General features: G+C 35.1%; 1 protein-coding gene across 2 annotated transcripts in view; it reads right to left on the bottom strand.

The window, feature by feature from the left end:
* CSMD3 (CUB and Sushi multiple domains 3) overlaps nt 1-17,523 on the bottom strand; it is a 756,099-nt gene that overhangs the window by 203,158 nt on the left and 535,418 nt on the right. For both annotated transcript variants that reach the window (XM_074808674.1, XM_074808748.1), the window contains 2 exons: nt 15,685-15,872; nt 5,802-5,996 (listed from right to left, as the gene is read on the bottom strand). In XM_074808674.1, the coding sequence (XP_074664775.1) occupies nt 5,802-5,996; nt 15,685-15,872 (383 nt within the window). The remainder of the gene's footprint in view (nt 1-5,801; nt 5,997-15,684; nt 15,873-17,523) is intronic.

The raw sequence follows: 17,523 nt of genomic DNA, 5'->3' as shown, positions 1-17,523 counted from the left end.
ATTTCAAATGAAAGTGTCATGCTTCAAAAGGCGGTAAATGGATGACTACAATTGCAGCATCACCTATACCACCTCTTCCACGTGTTTTAATGCCTTTAGACTTTTACTACCTTAGCGAAATGATGACTAAGATTGGTCTTTGCACTCCAGTACACAGTAACTCTCTCAATGCCTTTGTTCAACTCTATACCACAAACACTAACCATTTAAACTCATGTCATCCTCAGAGTTTCTGGCCAAGGCCCTTTCCTAACATGAGAAATATAGATATTGGACTTCTGAGAATTAATTTCAGTAATTGCAAGAATTCTTCTTTAGTGATTATAAGCCATCCTGGCTTTGTATCATCACTGTATTTCTGCTTCTCTTCTGTCCATTCAATCCTCTGCCACCTTCAAAGTATGAAGACAATGTGTTTACTGCAGATGTAATTCTCTGACAGAAATAGATTATTTTAAAGCAAAGTAATCACACTGAGGAACAAGCCTCTTGCAAAGAACTAAAAAAGCAAAAAGTCTGGCACAATAAATTCATCAAATACTAAAAAGAATTTAAATATAAGTGTTTTTAGCAAAAAATAATTAAAGACAGTAGCTGTAGCCAACCCAAAATACAATTACTACCATCCATCTACAGTATCCCTGTAATGTCTGATCCTGATCTCAGTTATATTTTAGATGTGCATTTGGTCTGTTCTGTCTATTAAAAACAAGCAGTTTTTTTCTAGAAATGTGGGTTTTGTTTTTTTCTGGTTGCGTTTTTAATAAAGATGAAAATGCTAAATACCACAGATGGAAGTTAATGAATGTTAGGCTTCTAAGAACTGTTTTGTGGCTTTCAAAATCTTCTTTTTAATTGCTTATCTATGGTAGTTGAGGATTTGGGAATATAATCAAGCATTCTGTATTTGTACTCCAAAAATGCAGAATGGGACAAAAATGTTAATGAAAGTTCCAACTGCTTTGATCAAAATCTTTACATCCAAAATATTATAAACCCAAAAAAAGCCTTGATTCTTACATGTATAAAATAGACCATCACATGCCAGTTCCACCTGATTGTTCTTTTAACATACTTGAGCATTTTTAAGAAATGTATATTAGATTACCTAGAAATTCAACCTTGTGTTTACCTACCTACCAAAAATAAAAATCACCCAAGAAAGTATTTTAGCCTAATGTGCCTTAGTCTTTTATCTTCTTCCAGACTTATATGTTTGCCTATGACAAGAAGATTGTCAATTCTTTACAATATTATCAATGGTGAAAATGATGGTTTTCATTTTTTTCTTGCAGTATGTAATAGTACTCAGTCTGACTATGATTTATCATGTAAAGTACTGGCTGACTGAAGTCATGGTTTCAGAAGACCACACCGGTATGCAATAACCACATTAGAATCATAGCTTCACTATGTAAAAATTGCATAAAAATGCAACCTATAAAGCCTCTGATTAAGTAATTAATAATGAATGATTGATGAAAAAGCTGTCAATATTTATTACAAAATAATACAGATTAAGCTTTTCTGTGCAGTATTCCATCCTAAAAGCTTTTAGATACAAACCTGATGTACGTTACCTCAAATAGCTGTGACAAGATAGAAAGAAACAGAAAAATCATACAGAAAACTATGAATAACTGCAAATTGAACCAAGAGCTACTGTCAGAGCCGAAACAAAGAACAGGTACTTTCCCTGACATTTCAGTTTTCAGGAAAACATTTCTCTGGGAGAAGATGAGGCTGCAGACACCCCTTTTCCCAGCTCATAATAATGTAAATTATCGCCCAGGTCATATGACAGAGGAGTGGACATGTAGTTCAAGGTTCTCTCTTCTTTCCCATAATGCACATGCATCTGTTTTTTTAGCATCATTTTTAATCAGAAAACCACCATGGCTATATTATGTAATTGTGTCTATAAGACTGGGAATTAAGATTTCTTGTTTCAATCATAATTAAGAATGTTTCTGTTGCTTTTAAATATCATGGTATGGAATTGTTCTGTGAGCAATCCCATGACTTTTTTGGATTTCTTTTAAACAAAAGACAAATAGTACATACAAATATCCTGAATACTGATGTTTTGTTACAAAAAAAAAAAAAAAAATGAATACATCATACGCAGTTCATGACAATATTTGAGATTTTTAGATATATCATTCAGATGGAGATATTTTGAAGCCTGGATTAAAATATTTCCAAGGGATTAAACAACAGGCTATAATGAAATGTAGCAATACTTTTTAGTGATCAGTATATTATTTCTTCTGATAGGAACAAGGTTTTTATACTCAGTCATAAATGTGATTTCCCACTACAGGGCTTTTTGTTATTCTGTAAACAATTGTTGTTTGCTACCAAAAAATTTAAAATTAACTATAGTTGGTGAAGCTAAGAGAAATCATTAATCATCATCTCTGTCATAGTAATATTGCATCTGCATATGTTAATTACATCCTGTTCTTAACATCCACCATGAAATGACAAATAGCTTAGCTTATTAGCCTGGATAATCTTTGCATGTGTTCATAAAAGAATGAAACTGATGATTTGGTTCACTTCCTACACTTATTAGAGAGGCTCAAGGTCATTTTAAATAATCATTTCAACCAAATGCAAGTCATGCCTAATGCACATAGGACTAGGTCATAAAAACTATTTGGTGCATAAAGATACAATTGCAAAATCATCAGCTTTATGCACTGAGCACATTTTGGAAAACTAGTCCTCTATGATCCTGAAAGCCTCTGCTCAGCTTTTACGTATCTCCAGAATCATCAGTTATTGACTTTCAGGGTCTGTATATTCATGTTTTCTAGTTTTGCACATTCCCAGGAAAACAAGTTTTGACAGACTGAGCAATTCATCAGTCAGATCATGCTAAAGCCTGACCAGACCCAGAACATCAGTGTTCCTCAACAAAGATTTCCTATGGGGCTTGATGTACCAGATATTTTCAGAGAATGCTTAAAGCCATCCCAAATGGCTGCCCTTCTAATATAATAAAGCCATGGCCTTCATTTTCTTTTTAATTCTGAATGGAGAATGTATTTTTGCCCAGATTTTATCTAAAAGGGTAGACTTTAGAACAAGTAAGACACATAACTCTATGTGGGCCATTCAAACTCATCTACTGTCTCTCAGAAGTATGTCTTAAGTTATGTCAAGTTATTCAGAATGGGTATAGAGATGGTACTCTATCCTCCTCTATTGAGATTCTACTGTTCATTGAAAATAGCCATACTAATTGCAACAAGAAGAGTTTTTACTTAATAGGGTCTGACTTTGGACCCCTGTATCAGTTTCACCCTCATGCTATCCATGTTTTTATCTAATCATTTTCTTCATGGAAATGATCAAATATTACTGACACAAATTTTCTTAGAAGAGTAAGAGCTTTGCTATGTTATTTGAATTATACTCTTTACAGGACCAATTCTATACATTGTAAAGCATGTCCCTTGAGCCCAGAGAGCATCTGGAGTGTTGAAAGTTCTCCCTTCCATTCCTCTGACCTACTTAGCTCCAAACATGAGCAAAATGAGAATACTCATTTGTAATATTTCTCTTTTCCATATTCTGAGATGCTTCACTCCCCCTATAGAGCTATATGACTAAGTATGACTCAAAGGAACTTAACAGAAGAACCTGGATTCTAAATTGACATTATAAATGTAAAAGTTCAGAGAGAATGATAAGTAACTTTTTAAAAACCTTTTTTACTTCATACTGAAAACATTAGATCAAAGTATTGCAGGTATAACAGGGGTTCTGGTCCTCATTTTTTTTCTTAAAAATAAATAAGGAAATGGAAAAACCATAAATATACTGAGGTGTATTGTATACCACATTTCATTATATCAGTTTCAATGGAGTTTCAAAAATACAACTGCCGGAATGGAGGAGTCTCATTTTTCTACTAAGCAAACTTTTTATGTAGGGGAGACTGGTGGTCAGGAGGCAAAATTCACCTCTCAAACTGTTTCTGCCAGCTCCATGTAATTGAAAGCTAATCAACTGATATAATCTTTCTCACAGCTATATAAATGTTCTGGTTTTCTTGAGCTAAATCCCACAAAAGTGAAAAGCATTGATTACATGGTAAAAATATAGCATTATATATCACAGCAACATATCTACAAACCTTCATTGACTCTGAACTAGAGGAAAAAGCAATATAAGAAAAAAAAGTGAAAATTGCAAAGCTAAGGCTTTTTTATAGAGCTTACTCTGTGACATCATATCCTAAAGAAGTGTGGGGTTTGTCATCTTTAAGTAGGGTCTTGTTCATCCAGGAAAGAAAATGGTCCAGTTAGAATCAGTGACAGATATCCACTACCCCTTTTATTAGGAGATTTTTTTTCCTTTTATTAAAATGACAGTCCTTCCAAGCAAAACACTCTCCCTTTAGAAATGTTAAAATAGATAGCACTGGAAGATTGCTAAGTAGATTATGTCATGAATAGACACAATTATGGCATCATTGATAAATTCTTTATCTTTCATTACCCTTGAAAAAGATCTTCCAAAAGAAGAAAAGCTTTCTCCTCTTATATACAACAACCTTCCTCAGTGACTTCTCTCTAGAAAACAACATTCATATCTCATTTTAGAATGAGGAAGAAACTTTTGACTTCCGTTACACACAGTCTACAAATTTGAACACATTTCCAGAAGTTTGCTAGGGACAGTTTTCCAATTTGATGCCACTGAAGTTTGGTGTTCAGTGCTATGATGGTTTTGGTGGATAATGAAAATACTAAAGTTCTTCAAACGCTTATAGTATCGGTTATTCTTTATAGTTGACTATTTCTTTTTTTCTGTTTTGCTGGTACTCTGCTATCCACTTTGCAACAGAAATTTAAGTACAAAAAAAGCAAACCCATATGCTATTTAAAATAAATATATTAAAATTGGAAATGGATTTAACAGCTTATTTGTCTTCAAATTATGAAAAGGAAATGAAATTAACATGATAATAAGGAGACTTTATTTTAATTTATAAAGCAAATGTTGAATTTATAATTTGGGAATTTTGTGTTTATTAATATCTGGATACATGGGAGAGGTTTTGTGCTTAATCTTACAGAATATGTGAAATGAATATTATTTTTTTTCTTTCTGAAGGAGCTATCAACTGCTGGTAAGAATTAACACCAAATCAATAAAATAAAAATTAAATCTTTTCTTAGAGTTTAAATCTGAAAATGCCTACACCTGAGATAATCAGTGGCAATATAACTGAAGTCAGGAGATTCCTGAAATGAGTGGAGTTCTTCATATCCATAAAAGTTTGAATGATTGGATCTTTGGTGAATTTCATGGCTGAATTTTTCTAGAGACCACATGTCTAGCAGGTTAAATGGTGTAATGTATATACAAAATATTTCACCTACATGGTTTAAAAAGCAGTAATAACAAAAAACCCAAACATATGTTGTGACATCCAGAGTATACTTAATGTTCTATTTAAATACATATATAAGGTATATATCTCTATACTCTGCTGTAAATTTGCTAATTCAAAAATACAGGTTTGCATAGAGGATGACATTACTATTAATCTCTATTCACAATAACTTGTAGCACTATTTATCCAATGTTATCAAAAATTTGAAACAATATTTATCCTGACTTATTAAATATGTTATTTTATTAAATATAGCATTGAAAAAAGGCTTTGCCCTAAAAGAGAAGTTTATTAAAATTGCTGCTTCTTATTTTGTACCTGTTTCGTCCATATGACAAATCAAGGATAATAACAACAGCAACTATAATAAATGAAAAACTGCTCTTACCATGACAGCTGGGCAGGGCTCTGTTCCATCCAGGTCTTCCATCATCTCCCATGATACATGTTAGCGTAGAATATCCTTGAAGAACATAACCTGCATCGCAGTAATATGTGACAGTCGACCCCAGTTTATAATCCATTCCAAGTCTTGTTCCATTCATTATATTTCCAGGATCAAAGCAAGACTCACGAAGCTTTGCTATAGAGGAAACAAATGTAAACATAATTCTGAATATAATCTAAAACATTACAAATATATTCTGGAGTTCTCTCAAGGTCTTCTTTGAGCACCCTGTAGACATATGATGTTCCTTTTTTTTTTTTTTTTTTTTTTTAAATCCTTCCATTCTACAGCAAATGTTCACTCCCTTCATTTTCAAAGACTGTAAAAATTACTAGATAATGACCAAAGCCATGTCTCCTGTATTTTTCCTAAATAACTCCCATAGAACTCCATTACAAGAACTATTGTACCAGAGTTGACTGTGACCAATGATGCAGTTATGTATTTAGATGAATTTAGATATATGGACACTGTTCCAGTAGCTAAGACATATCCTAGTTTTAAAATCTGTGATCTGAAAACTGATAAGTGGAGGAAACCCATATAAATACTGTGTCACAAAATAAGAAGTATGCAAACAAGAATTTCTTCAAAATTAATAAAACTCAAATGAATATCTGTATTTGTGCATAAGATATACTGATATATTTTTATATAGCTTTTTTCCCTCACTGGAGGACAAAACATGAAAATATTCCCTAAATTTACCTCATTTTTTTCTTATTTATAGCTATTTGTTTGAAAATATTGAAATAAATTTAAATATATGCATGTCCTCTTCTCTTTGCTTCCGTCTTCCTTCTATAATGTGAATACCAGTGTGTTTAATATCCAAGACATAACAAACTGCACAAAAATAACCACTTGGCACTTCTAGTTAACAACATTACTACTCAGAAGAGGAGAAAAGGTAAACATTTTGGAAAAACTTGCAAAGTTTTTCCATTAAGGAAAAAACAGTAAACGTATTAGGAAATGGTAGATGCTGGAATGAAGCAGATTATTTTGTGCTACGCAGGATGGAGTTTGGAGTAACTTCTTTTATCAAGCAGAAGATAGAAATTTCACATTTTCTTCTTTACCAATTAAGGGTGTTGTGGAGAAATCAATAGGGAACACTTACTCACTTTCTGCAAGATCAGTGCCAACTTTCTAATACATCAAAAGAGGTGTTTTTTTACCAGGCGTATTTATACCGGGGAACTTTCTGCTACAGGTAGGTACGGTTGCCAAAAGACTAGATGAACTTTGAAATTCCTGGAAGGCTATTTGAGAACTTTAAATACAAAGACACTATATCTGATTCTGGCAGTACCTAAGCTGAAGTTTCTGAAAATTTACAGCCAATAGGGAAAAATTATTTTATATTTGACTTCTATATAGTTTAGACATACATCAACCATTGGTCTCTACTAGAGACAAGCTAATGAACTAAGTAGATTGTTGGTTTGACCCCCTAAGGCCATTTTTATGTTGCAGTATTTCTAAGAGAAAGAATTACGTTGCAAAACCATAAAAGAACATTTACATTTGAAGACGGAAACACAGAATAATTCTTCTGAAATTTCAACTTCACAACTTCCAAAAGAACATGAAGATGTCCTAATTTATTAGGTTAACAATTTATCAGGATTTGCATATCTAATCTACAGAGCATGCTTCTGATATGAAAAACAGTACAATAACAAATAATAGGTACATCACATAGTTAATTATTAAGAACACGTATTTAATATGCACACTGATTCATTTAGGTATTTGTAGTGTGGTGTCTGTAACATCTGTCTCCTGTTCTGAATGGTGAGGCTTCAAAATAAGACATTACGAAAAGAAAAGCTTTTGTAACACTCATATTCAAAAATTTCTGTGGACAATCACAAGTTTAAAGATAAAATTTACTAGAAAGTCTGTAAGTTACCACATAGACATTAATAATTATTATGTAAGCCAACCACACTGTCATTTGAGCAGACCTTAGGGCAAACTGAAAATTCTTTCAATTCCAAATTCTCAAATTAAAAAAAAAAGGATCATTTATTTTAGAATTATAACTAACATTTTGACAATGTCAATAAAACACTTTTTTTTTTCTTACTGAACTGATATTCATATATTTGTATTGATACACAACTGATATTGTGAGATCACATTCCTGAGTTTATGGTAAGAAACCCATGTTTCATAATTCTAGCAGATTCTTGGATAAAGTAGAGAGAACTTAAAGAGAGAAGAAGATAAAATAATGTATTATGTCTGGTGCATAAATCAAAAACTGAGGAAAGACATGATCTGTCACAGCACAAATTTTCTCTAGGGAAAAATTACAGCCCTGTAATTTTCTTTTCCCCAAAGGTACAGTTGTGACAGACTCCTGAAGTTGCTGACTAAACAGTAATAATGTCACTATAGAAATATGGATTCTTAATAACTATTCTGAAAAATAAAGCCAGAAATACTTAGCACCTTCAAACTACTTCTGCAAATCTGAAGTAGCTGCTAAGTGAACTTGTAAAGAAAGTCGGTATACTGTGCTATAATATATGAAGAATTATGTCAAATGTGGCAAAATAATTCTTCAGGTCTAGCTGAAAACTAGTGAAAAAAAGAGCCAATAAGAAGAATGTATTATCAAATATATATAAAAAAATAGAAGTACTCCCATGAGACAGGAGGAAAAGTCCTTCACTATCAATGTCCTATTGCTCCAACTGAAGAACTCAAGACATTGATGACCCCTGTAGCCCTTTCCCTTTCTTTCCCAAGAATATTAGTATCATTAAGATGAAAACACAGAAAGGCAGTGACAGGTTTAGCAGAACATCAGAAAAAATGCTGTAGAGTGTGTGTGCTACAATTTTAGCTGTATTATTATGTGGACTTTTTTCTGTAGTAGTACTTTAAAAATTATTTTCTGTAAAAAGTAGGTATGGACTAAAAATAGTTGTTTCATTAGACAGTTAAGATTTGTGTTACAGTAACATTATATTCTTGGCTGTGCATACTAGGTGTAAATTCCTTTTGTCCGTAATAAAATTTTGCAACAAGATTCAAGAAAAACAGCAATTACTTCTCTGATAACTTTGGCATACCACTGGATCAATTAAGGCTTCTGAAATACAGGCTGCAAACAGCAATATATGCTGCTGCAATCTCAAGTTCAACAAGGAAGTCTCTGTTGGCTAACATATGGTAATGATGCCAAAACCCTCTAGAAAACTAGTATCTCAGTGCATGGAAAACAACATTGAAAGCCAAGAGAAGCAGGTGTTTTGTCCAGAACTTGATGACTTACTACTCCATCCCTAAGTCTCAAAGAGAACAAAGCCATAATAAGCTTCTTAGAGAGAATATTACAGACATACCTAACTATAGCAAACATTCCATAATTATTCTCCAGAGCACTTATTAGAACTAATAAGCTGCTCCTCCATTATAAAATAGAAATGAAGAGAGGGAGGAAGGGAAGAACAAAACCCAACCAGAAACATGATTACAGACCAGACCTGAGACATGGGTCAGGTCTGAGATTTCTATCTGAAAAATATAGCCTGTCAATGAAGTACATTGAGCACTACTGCCACTTAAAATATGATTAGTGAACATATAGGACACAACTGCAGCTGCTACAATTTGTGTGAAAAAATTAAGTTCATTGAATCAGAAAAATTTAGGTTGGAAGAGATGTAGCAGAACTCCCACACAAAGCAGGGACAATTTGATTAGGTTGCTCAGGCCTTTGTCCAGTCGAGTTATGATTTCAAAGGATTCAGATTACATGATCACGGTAAACAATTTCTTCCTTGTATCTAACCTAAATCTACTGTCCTTCAGTTTAAAACCATGACCCCTTGTCCTATCACTACACTGCCTGATAGAGTCCCTCCCCAGATTTTCTGTAGGCACCCCTGAACTACTGGAAGGCTGCTATAAGATCTCCCCAGAGCCTTCTATTCTCCAGGCTGAACAACTCTAACTCTCTCAGCCTGTCCTCATAAGGAAGGCTCTCCAGCCCCCTGATCATCTTCGTGACCCTCCTCTGGACCTGCGCAAGCAGGTCTATGTCCTTCTTACGTTGGGAGCCCCAGAGCTGGACAGAGTACTCCAGGTGAGGTCTCACAAGAGCAGAGTAGAGTAGGAGAATCCCCTCCCTTGACCTGCTGGCCACACTTCTCTTGGTGCAGACCAGGATATGGTTGGCTTTCTAGGCTATGAGCACACATTGCTGACTCATAGTCAGTTTTGCATCCACTAATACCCCCAAGTCCTCCTCTGCAGGGCTGCTCTCAATCCACTTGTCGCCCAGCCTGTAGCTGTGTATGGGGTTGCCTCGACCCATGTGCAGGACCTTGCCCTTGGTCTTGTTGAACTTCATAAGGTTTGCATGGGCCCACCTCTCAAGCCTGTCAAGGTCCCTCTGGATGTCATCTCTTCCCTCCAGCGTGTAAACTGCACCACACAGCTTAGTGTCGTTGGTAAATTTGCTGAGGGTGCACTCAATCCCACTGTCCATGTTGCCAACAAAGATGTTAAACAGCACCAGTCCCAATACCAACCCCTGAGGAACCTGACTCGTCACTGGTCTCCACTTGGACATCAAGCTGTTGACCTCAACGTTTGAGTGCAACCATCGAGCCAATTCCTTATCCACTGGGTGGTCCATCCATCAAATCCATGTCTCTCTAATTTAGAGATAAGGATGTTGTGCAGGACAGTGTCAAAAGCTTTGCACAGCCCAGGTAGATGATGTCAGTCATTTGCCTTTGAGTCCTGGTTTTGACTGGGATAGAGTTAATTTTCTTCCTAGTATCTCACAGAGTGCTGTGTTTTGGATTTAGGATGATAATAATGTTGATAACACACTGATGTTTTAGTTGTTGATGAGCAGTGCTTACGCTAAGACAGGGACTTCTCAGCTTCTCATGCTGCCCTGCCAATGAAGAAGTTGGGAGTGCACAAGAAGCTGGGAGGGGACACAGCCAGGACAGTTGACCCAAACTAGCCAAAGGGATATTCCATAGCATATGACATAATGCTCAGCATATAAACTAGGGGGAAATCTGTCTGGGGAGCTGTTGCTTGGAAACAGGCTGAACATTGCTTGGTTGGTGGTGAACACTTGTTTTTCATTTACATTAATTTTTTTTAGTTTTATTTCTCTTTTTGTCATTTTCCTTTTCATTGTAATTTATTATTATTGTTACTATTATTATTATTTTATTTTATTTCAATTATTAAACTGTTCTTAACCCACAAGTTTTCTTATTTTTACCTTTTCCGATTCTCTCCCCCTTCCCACCAGGGGGAGTGAGAGAGCAGCTGTGTGGTGCTAGCCGGGGTTAAATCATGACAGTTCTTTTATATTCACCCCTTATTCTATACCATCTATGTCATGCCCAGGTCCCACATTTTCCAATACATTCTAACGAATCATCACCATCTTTTCTGTCTTTTGATATATACACACAGATAACATTCCCTTAGCCTATGGGCCATGCCTCTAAAATGTCTGTTGAGGTCATTTAGTCCATGACTTTGGGCTCCACCTGTCAACAGCCCCTCAGGGCATGGGAGATGGTGTGTGGTGTTGGATTGTTGCATGCTGAAGCCAGTTCTGGTTCTATCAAAATTAATTCTTCATTAATCTGGATGAATCTTACTGTAATACCATTGATGGGGCATATAGCAACCATACAGGTCATCAATAAAGATAATACTGCCCACATTATTAATCACAACTAATACTAACCAAGAGTCTGAGCTCAGCAATCAAGTCACTTTTTTACCCATGTTATCATCCACTTAGCCAGCCCATATCTCGTCAAACTGGGCTCTCAGGATACTGGGGGAGAGTGTGTCAAAGGCCTTTCTGAAGTCAGAGTATTAATTATCCACTACTCTCCCATTGTCCACACAGCCTTTCATCTCCTCATAGATACTGACATGTTGATTGGGCGTGATTCCCCATGGTAAATCCATGCAGACTGTTCCAAATCAGCTATTAGCCCTTTGTTTTGGAAATAGTTTCCAGGCTGATTTTCTCCATAATCTTTCCAGGGATGGAGTTTAAAATGACCAGCCCTATACTTCCCCAGGTCCTCTTCTCACTCTTCTTCAAGGTGCAAGTGATTTATCTTTTCCAGTCACCAGGAACCATACTGACTGTCATGACCTTTCAGAGATGATAGAAAGCAGCTTTGCAGTGGCATCAGCCAGCTTCCTCAACACTTGGGTGCATCTCATCTGTTTCAGTGGAGATATGTACAACCAGATGGCTTAACTGCTTCCTGACACTTTCTTCCTCCACTGTGGATAATGCTGCACTCTCACAAACTCTGCTAGTAGGTTCAGGGAGGACTGGAGGCAAAACACACCATTAAAAAACAAGGTAAAAAGGCATTAAGTACCACAGCCTTTCCATTTTCTTTTCACTGTGTCCTCAGCCTCAATGGTAAGTAACCATTCCAGCACAGCATTTGCCCTAGTCAGCTAGGGAATCACATGCATCAAAAAAGTTGTCATGAACACACTCAAGAGATCACTTGGACTGCTTGTTCTATGCCACATTGTCCTTGTAGCAGCTATTGGAGAGGTTAAAATTCCCTGTGAGTACCAGGGCTATGCTTCTTCCAGGTATCATCTGTTTTATCTTGGCCAGCTGATCTGTGTCAGGCACCTATAAAATTATCATCTGTAGTTGGTTTCCTCAACTAATCTAACCATTCTCTGCTCTTGAAAAATGTTAATCCTTCACAAAATTGCAGCTATTATTGAAAGTAGTTTAGAATTTCTTAGGTGTACACCTTAAATCCATTCTTTACCTTCCTCTGCCTTTTCTTTCCTATTTATGATATATCACACCATTAATAACTCCTCCCTTAAGTTTGCTGCTCTGTATGTTCCCTGCCCAGTCACACATTCTAAGTAAAAGAAAGACACTTGGTTCATAAAACATTCTATTAAGAGTTTTCTCCTCAATAATGTAATTATTCATTCTGACTAAATCAGAGGCATGTCAGTTTTCTATTGAAGATATCATGCTTACATTACTGTGATACTTACAATCCACTATGCAAGAAACTAAAAAAAATTTAAGAATTTTTACAACTGCTCTTTTGATAATTAATAACAGCTATATCACTTTCAAATTTTACAACATAGTATTGTTTAGGTTGGAAAAGACCCTTAAAATCAAGTCCAACTGTTAACCTAATACTGCCAAGTCTACCACTAGACATTGTCCTTAAGCACCATGTCTGCACACCTTTTAAATAACTCCAGGTATCGTCACTCCACCTCTAGGTTGCTAAATGTTGTGTGCTTGTGGTCCAGAAACGTAAACACTTAATAAAAGGAATGAAAGTATCACTACCCTCATGAAATTTTCTACTTCAGCATTCTTTAACTGAGACTTCATATAGGACAAAACCAAATAAGCATGTTTTCTAAAGATTTTTTTGAAAGAACTTCTTAAATTTTATTCAAAAGATTCTAGATATGATTTTAGAAAGACTTATAATTTTGCAAAGATGAATTCTACAAAGTGATCATCTGCAGTACCATGGAAAGGAGCTGATCGCTCAGGTCTTCTGTAACAGAGATTAATAACTCAAAGGTTATTAATTCATTTACAGAATCATAGAATTATTTAGGTTGGAGAAGAGCCTTAAGATTATCAAGTCCAACCATTAACCTAAGACTACCATGTCCACCTCTTCTAGATCATGTCCCTAAGCACCACATCTGCACATCTTTTAAATAACTCCAGGGATAGTGACTCCACCACTTCCCTAGGCAGCCTGTTCCAACATTTGACAACCCTTTCGGTGAAAGGAATTTTTCCTAATATACAATATAAACCTCTCCCGGTACAACTTGAGGCTGTTTCTTCTTGTCCTATAGCTTGTTACCTTGCTACAACCTCCTTTCAGGTAGTTGCAGAAAGTGATAAGGTCTCCCTTCAGCCTCCTTTTCTCCAGGCTAAACAACCCCATTTCCCTTAGGTGCTCCTCACAGGACTTGTGATTTAGACCCTTCACCAGTTTGTTGGCCTTCTCTGGATGCACTTCAGCACCTCAGTGTCTTTCTTGCAGTGAGAGGCCCAAAACTGAACATAGTATTTGTGGTGTGGCCTCACAGTAAGTGTTCTTATGATACTCCTAAAATGAGTTAAACTGTGCAGTGTCATATTTAGCACACAGTCCCAGTAAAAATGGAATAATTCACTGAGTAAGCTGGTCCTCTGCTTAAGGGGTTTTGAGCTGTCCAAATTTAATAACCCTTGAAATTTTAAAATGAGAATTAAAACACTTGCTTTTGTTTACGTCTCCTTGTTCTAAGGTAGATGCTGAAATACTTTCTCCAGATATTCTGAGAAAAGGAGACATAACCATATCAGGTGAACAGGGAAAACTGGGATTAGGTTGATTCCTTTCTGAAATTTCCCCTCACATATACACACACAAACACATAAATTCATGCCTACATCCTCCCATTACTTAGATTTCCAGTCCCTTTACAAATTTGGTGAAAATCTACATTATTTCTTTGGCATCGTGACTTCTGGAAACACAGAAAGAAATAAGAGATCTTAGTGGCACACACAGGCTACCAGTAATCTTAAAATAGTATTCTGCCTTGATTCCAAAGTACAGTGGCTCATTTCTTTATTTAAACCTAGATCAAGAATGAGAAGAGACTGTGTCCCTAATGACTGTATTCAACAGCACAGCAGAAAAAGATTGGGCCCTTTGAAAAATCAATATATTTTCTTGTTCTTTAGAAGTTCTGTGTCTCTGAACTGCTTTCTATAGCACTTCCATCTGCATTTACCATTCTTCAATGTAATTGAGAAGAAAAAAGAAATATTTTTAAGTGATGTGGAACAGTATATACATCTGGGCTTACCATCAACATATTTGACACCTATTTTTAGCTTTTTAGCACTAGCTCATACTGTGGAGACAGCTTCCTTTACGTCTGTAGAATCCAATGAATTTAGGAAAGTAAAAGGAGACTTTGTGGGTTTGTCAAAGCAACTAATGCATCAGTCTTTCCCTTGTATACCATTACATTTACAGATTGTTTTCAGAATAAATGGAGAAGAAAATAAATCAAAGGAGGTTAGGATGTATTGCCTCTATATCAGCAACATCTGTATTTTCCCTCTGGTTGTCTTTACAGATTAGTGAATGTCTTCATATTCATTTATTATCAAATATTTCTGTTTCTTGAGCCATGCAGAGGCAGTTATGAAAGCTCCTATTGATTATGAATTTTACAAGCCAGTATTTTCTCATTTACTGTGTTATGACCTCAGACATATCTGTCTGAGATAGGTAGACAGCTCTACCATGGCCTATCATACAAAGGTCTAGCCAAAATATTTTTTCATTTTCAGTGTTGGCCTCCTAGATCCTAGCACATTGTTTCATCTTACAGGAACTTAAATACACATATGACAACATGCCCTAATACGTAAAGGAAAAACAAAAATAAATTTTACTCTGAAAAAAACATGTATATATGCTGTTAAGTTTTGTCACTGCATCATTATTTTTGAAACCTGTAAACTGCTGTCTGAATTTATTTTTTGTTTTGAATAATGCATTTAACATTATCATGTATCAGCTAAATGAAATCATACTAGAAGCTTTACCTTAAACTTATAACATTATATTTTGTATGCATAGATAATACACATTACCATACTCTTAGGCAAAACCAAAACATTACCAGGCAGAAAACTATGAGAAATTAAAACAGATTAAAATTTACACTCATGCACTGAACTTTTTTAATAGAAAAGAAAAATAATTTTATTTACCTTTGTACTCTAGATGGAATCCAGTAAAACTAACAGATCCATCACTCCGAAAAGCCAGATGCATGGTATTTGAACTGCTTTCTATCCTCTCTGGCAGCTTGCTATCTTGGAAGCTCCCAATCAGTGGGCTATTACCATCTGGCCCATCATAGATATAAAGAAAATCATAATTTGGTTCTATACTGAAACTGTAGAACAAAAAAGAGAAATATTAGCTAGAATATGCTTTGCTTTCACTCTTATTATCTTAAGTAAAAGTTTACTATCACTGTGTTCATAAGAGGAAAAAAATCTCCACTGTCAGAATAATGGTTTGTAGAGGTGTTTCATTAGAAATGAACAGAAATACTATATTTATCAGTTCTCCACTTAGAAATAATATTTTGCGGCTAGTCAGAAAAATAAGTAAATTTTTTAAATAGAAAAAAACCCAAAACAATATTTCTGAAGCTTTAGAGAAATAAACAACATAGATCTACTGGAACTCTTGGCAGAAATATTTTATGATATAATGCAGGCAGCTGCAGAGTAGAGTGTACACAGCTTCCAGTCAGATTGAACACTTTCACACAGCCAGGGGATGATCTTCCAGTAACCCTAAGAGCAAGAAGCATTTTCCTTATAATCAGTTTAATTGAAAAGGTGTAGTATTGAAACATCATCTTTCATTTTGAACTTAATTTTAGCTAATTTTTAAAAATTAATTAATTTAGTTAATTACGTAACTATAGTTAACTAATTTTTAATTTTAGTTAAGGACTTTATTTATAAGACTGTCCCTGTACAAAAAAAAAAATTTTTGAAAAGATTTTTAGTAAAAGAATGAAAATCCAACCATTTTGCCTCTACTTGACACTAGCTCCTGAATAAAATAAACGTAGGCATTGAAGACCTGATACAGCTCCTTCAGTGAAAATATTTTTTAAATTTTGGATTATTTAAAAAATATTTTCTTACAAAAGAAATGTGAAAGTCAAATGTCAACATCTTCAATTTTTCAAGTGCCATAGTTTGTTTTGAGTTTAAAAGGGTTAGCTACAGTAAGTCCCACTCAAAAGCATATTTAACAATACTCTGTGGAGTATCCAGAGTCTGGTTTATGCAGGAGGGTTTTTTTTTCTCAGTCTGGAACATTGTGTGTCGTAAGTGAGGCAAGCCTCAGTAAGTATGCAATATATTTTGACCAAGGCTAAGCTTGTCAGCTTCTGTCAAGAATTGTAGCAATTGTTCAGATTTTAAGACCAACTTGCCAATATTTGGGATCTATAAACTGTTCATATACTATACTGAGTCACAATGTAAAACATTGTTTTTATTGTAAGATTGAGGATCTCATATTTAAATGTACAATATAAAGAGCAGAATATTCTTAGATATTTCATCAAAAAAAAAAAAAAGTGCTACTGCACAGTAGAAAGTTGCTTAGCAACTTAACAGCATTCTGAACTCTCCAACAAAATGGTTAAATTGCTAATTATGTAAATATAATTGAGTGATTAATTTGCTTGGCAGGAGTTCTTCAAAACACACACTATATCACTGAGCACTGAGAATAGACAACTGTATGACCTACATCACTAAACAAGTTTCCACATTATCACTGATCAGAACAATAAAGCCAGTATTACAGAACATCCAGCATAAGAAGGATTTAAATTTGATGGGACATTACAAGTACAATTTTTAACTTTTCTGTGATATCATCATGTGCCCCACTTGGGATGCATATTTTCCACACATAATATGTATATTAATTTACTTTCTGGGTTACATACAATGCAGGCAGAAAAAGTCCCTCTGTGGATTCCATTAAGCTCAATTTAATTTTGCATTGTGATA

This window comes from Strix aluco, chromosome 1 (genome assembly GCF_031877795.1).
Source record: "Strix aluco isolate bStrAlu1 chromosome 1, bStrAlu1.hap1, whole genome shotgun sequence".
In the NCBI taxonomy this organism is placed as follows: Eukaryota; Metazoa; Chordata; class Aves; order Strigiformes; family Strigidae; genus Strix; species Strix aluco.
This window is presented reverse-complemented; position numbering and strand designations above follow the sequence as displayed.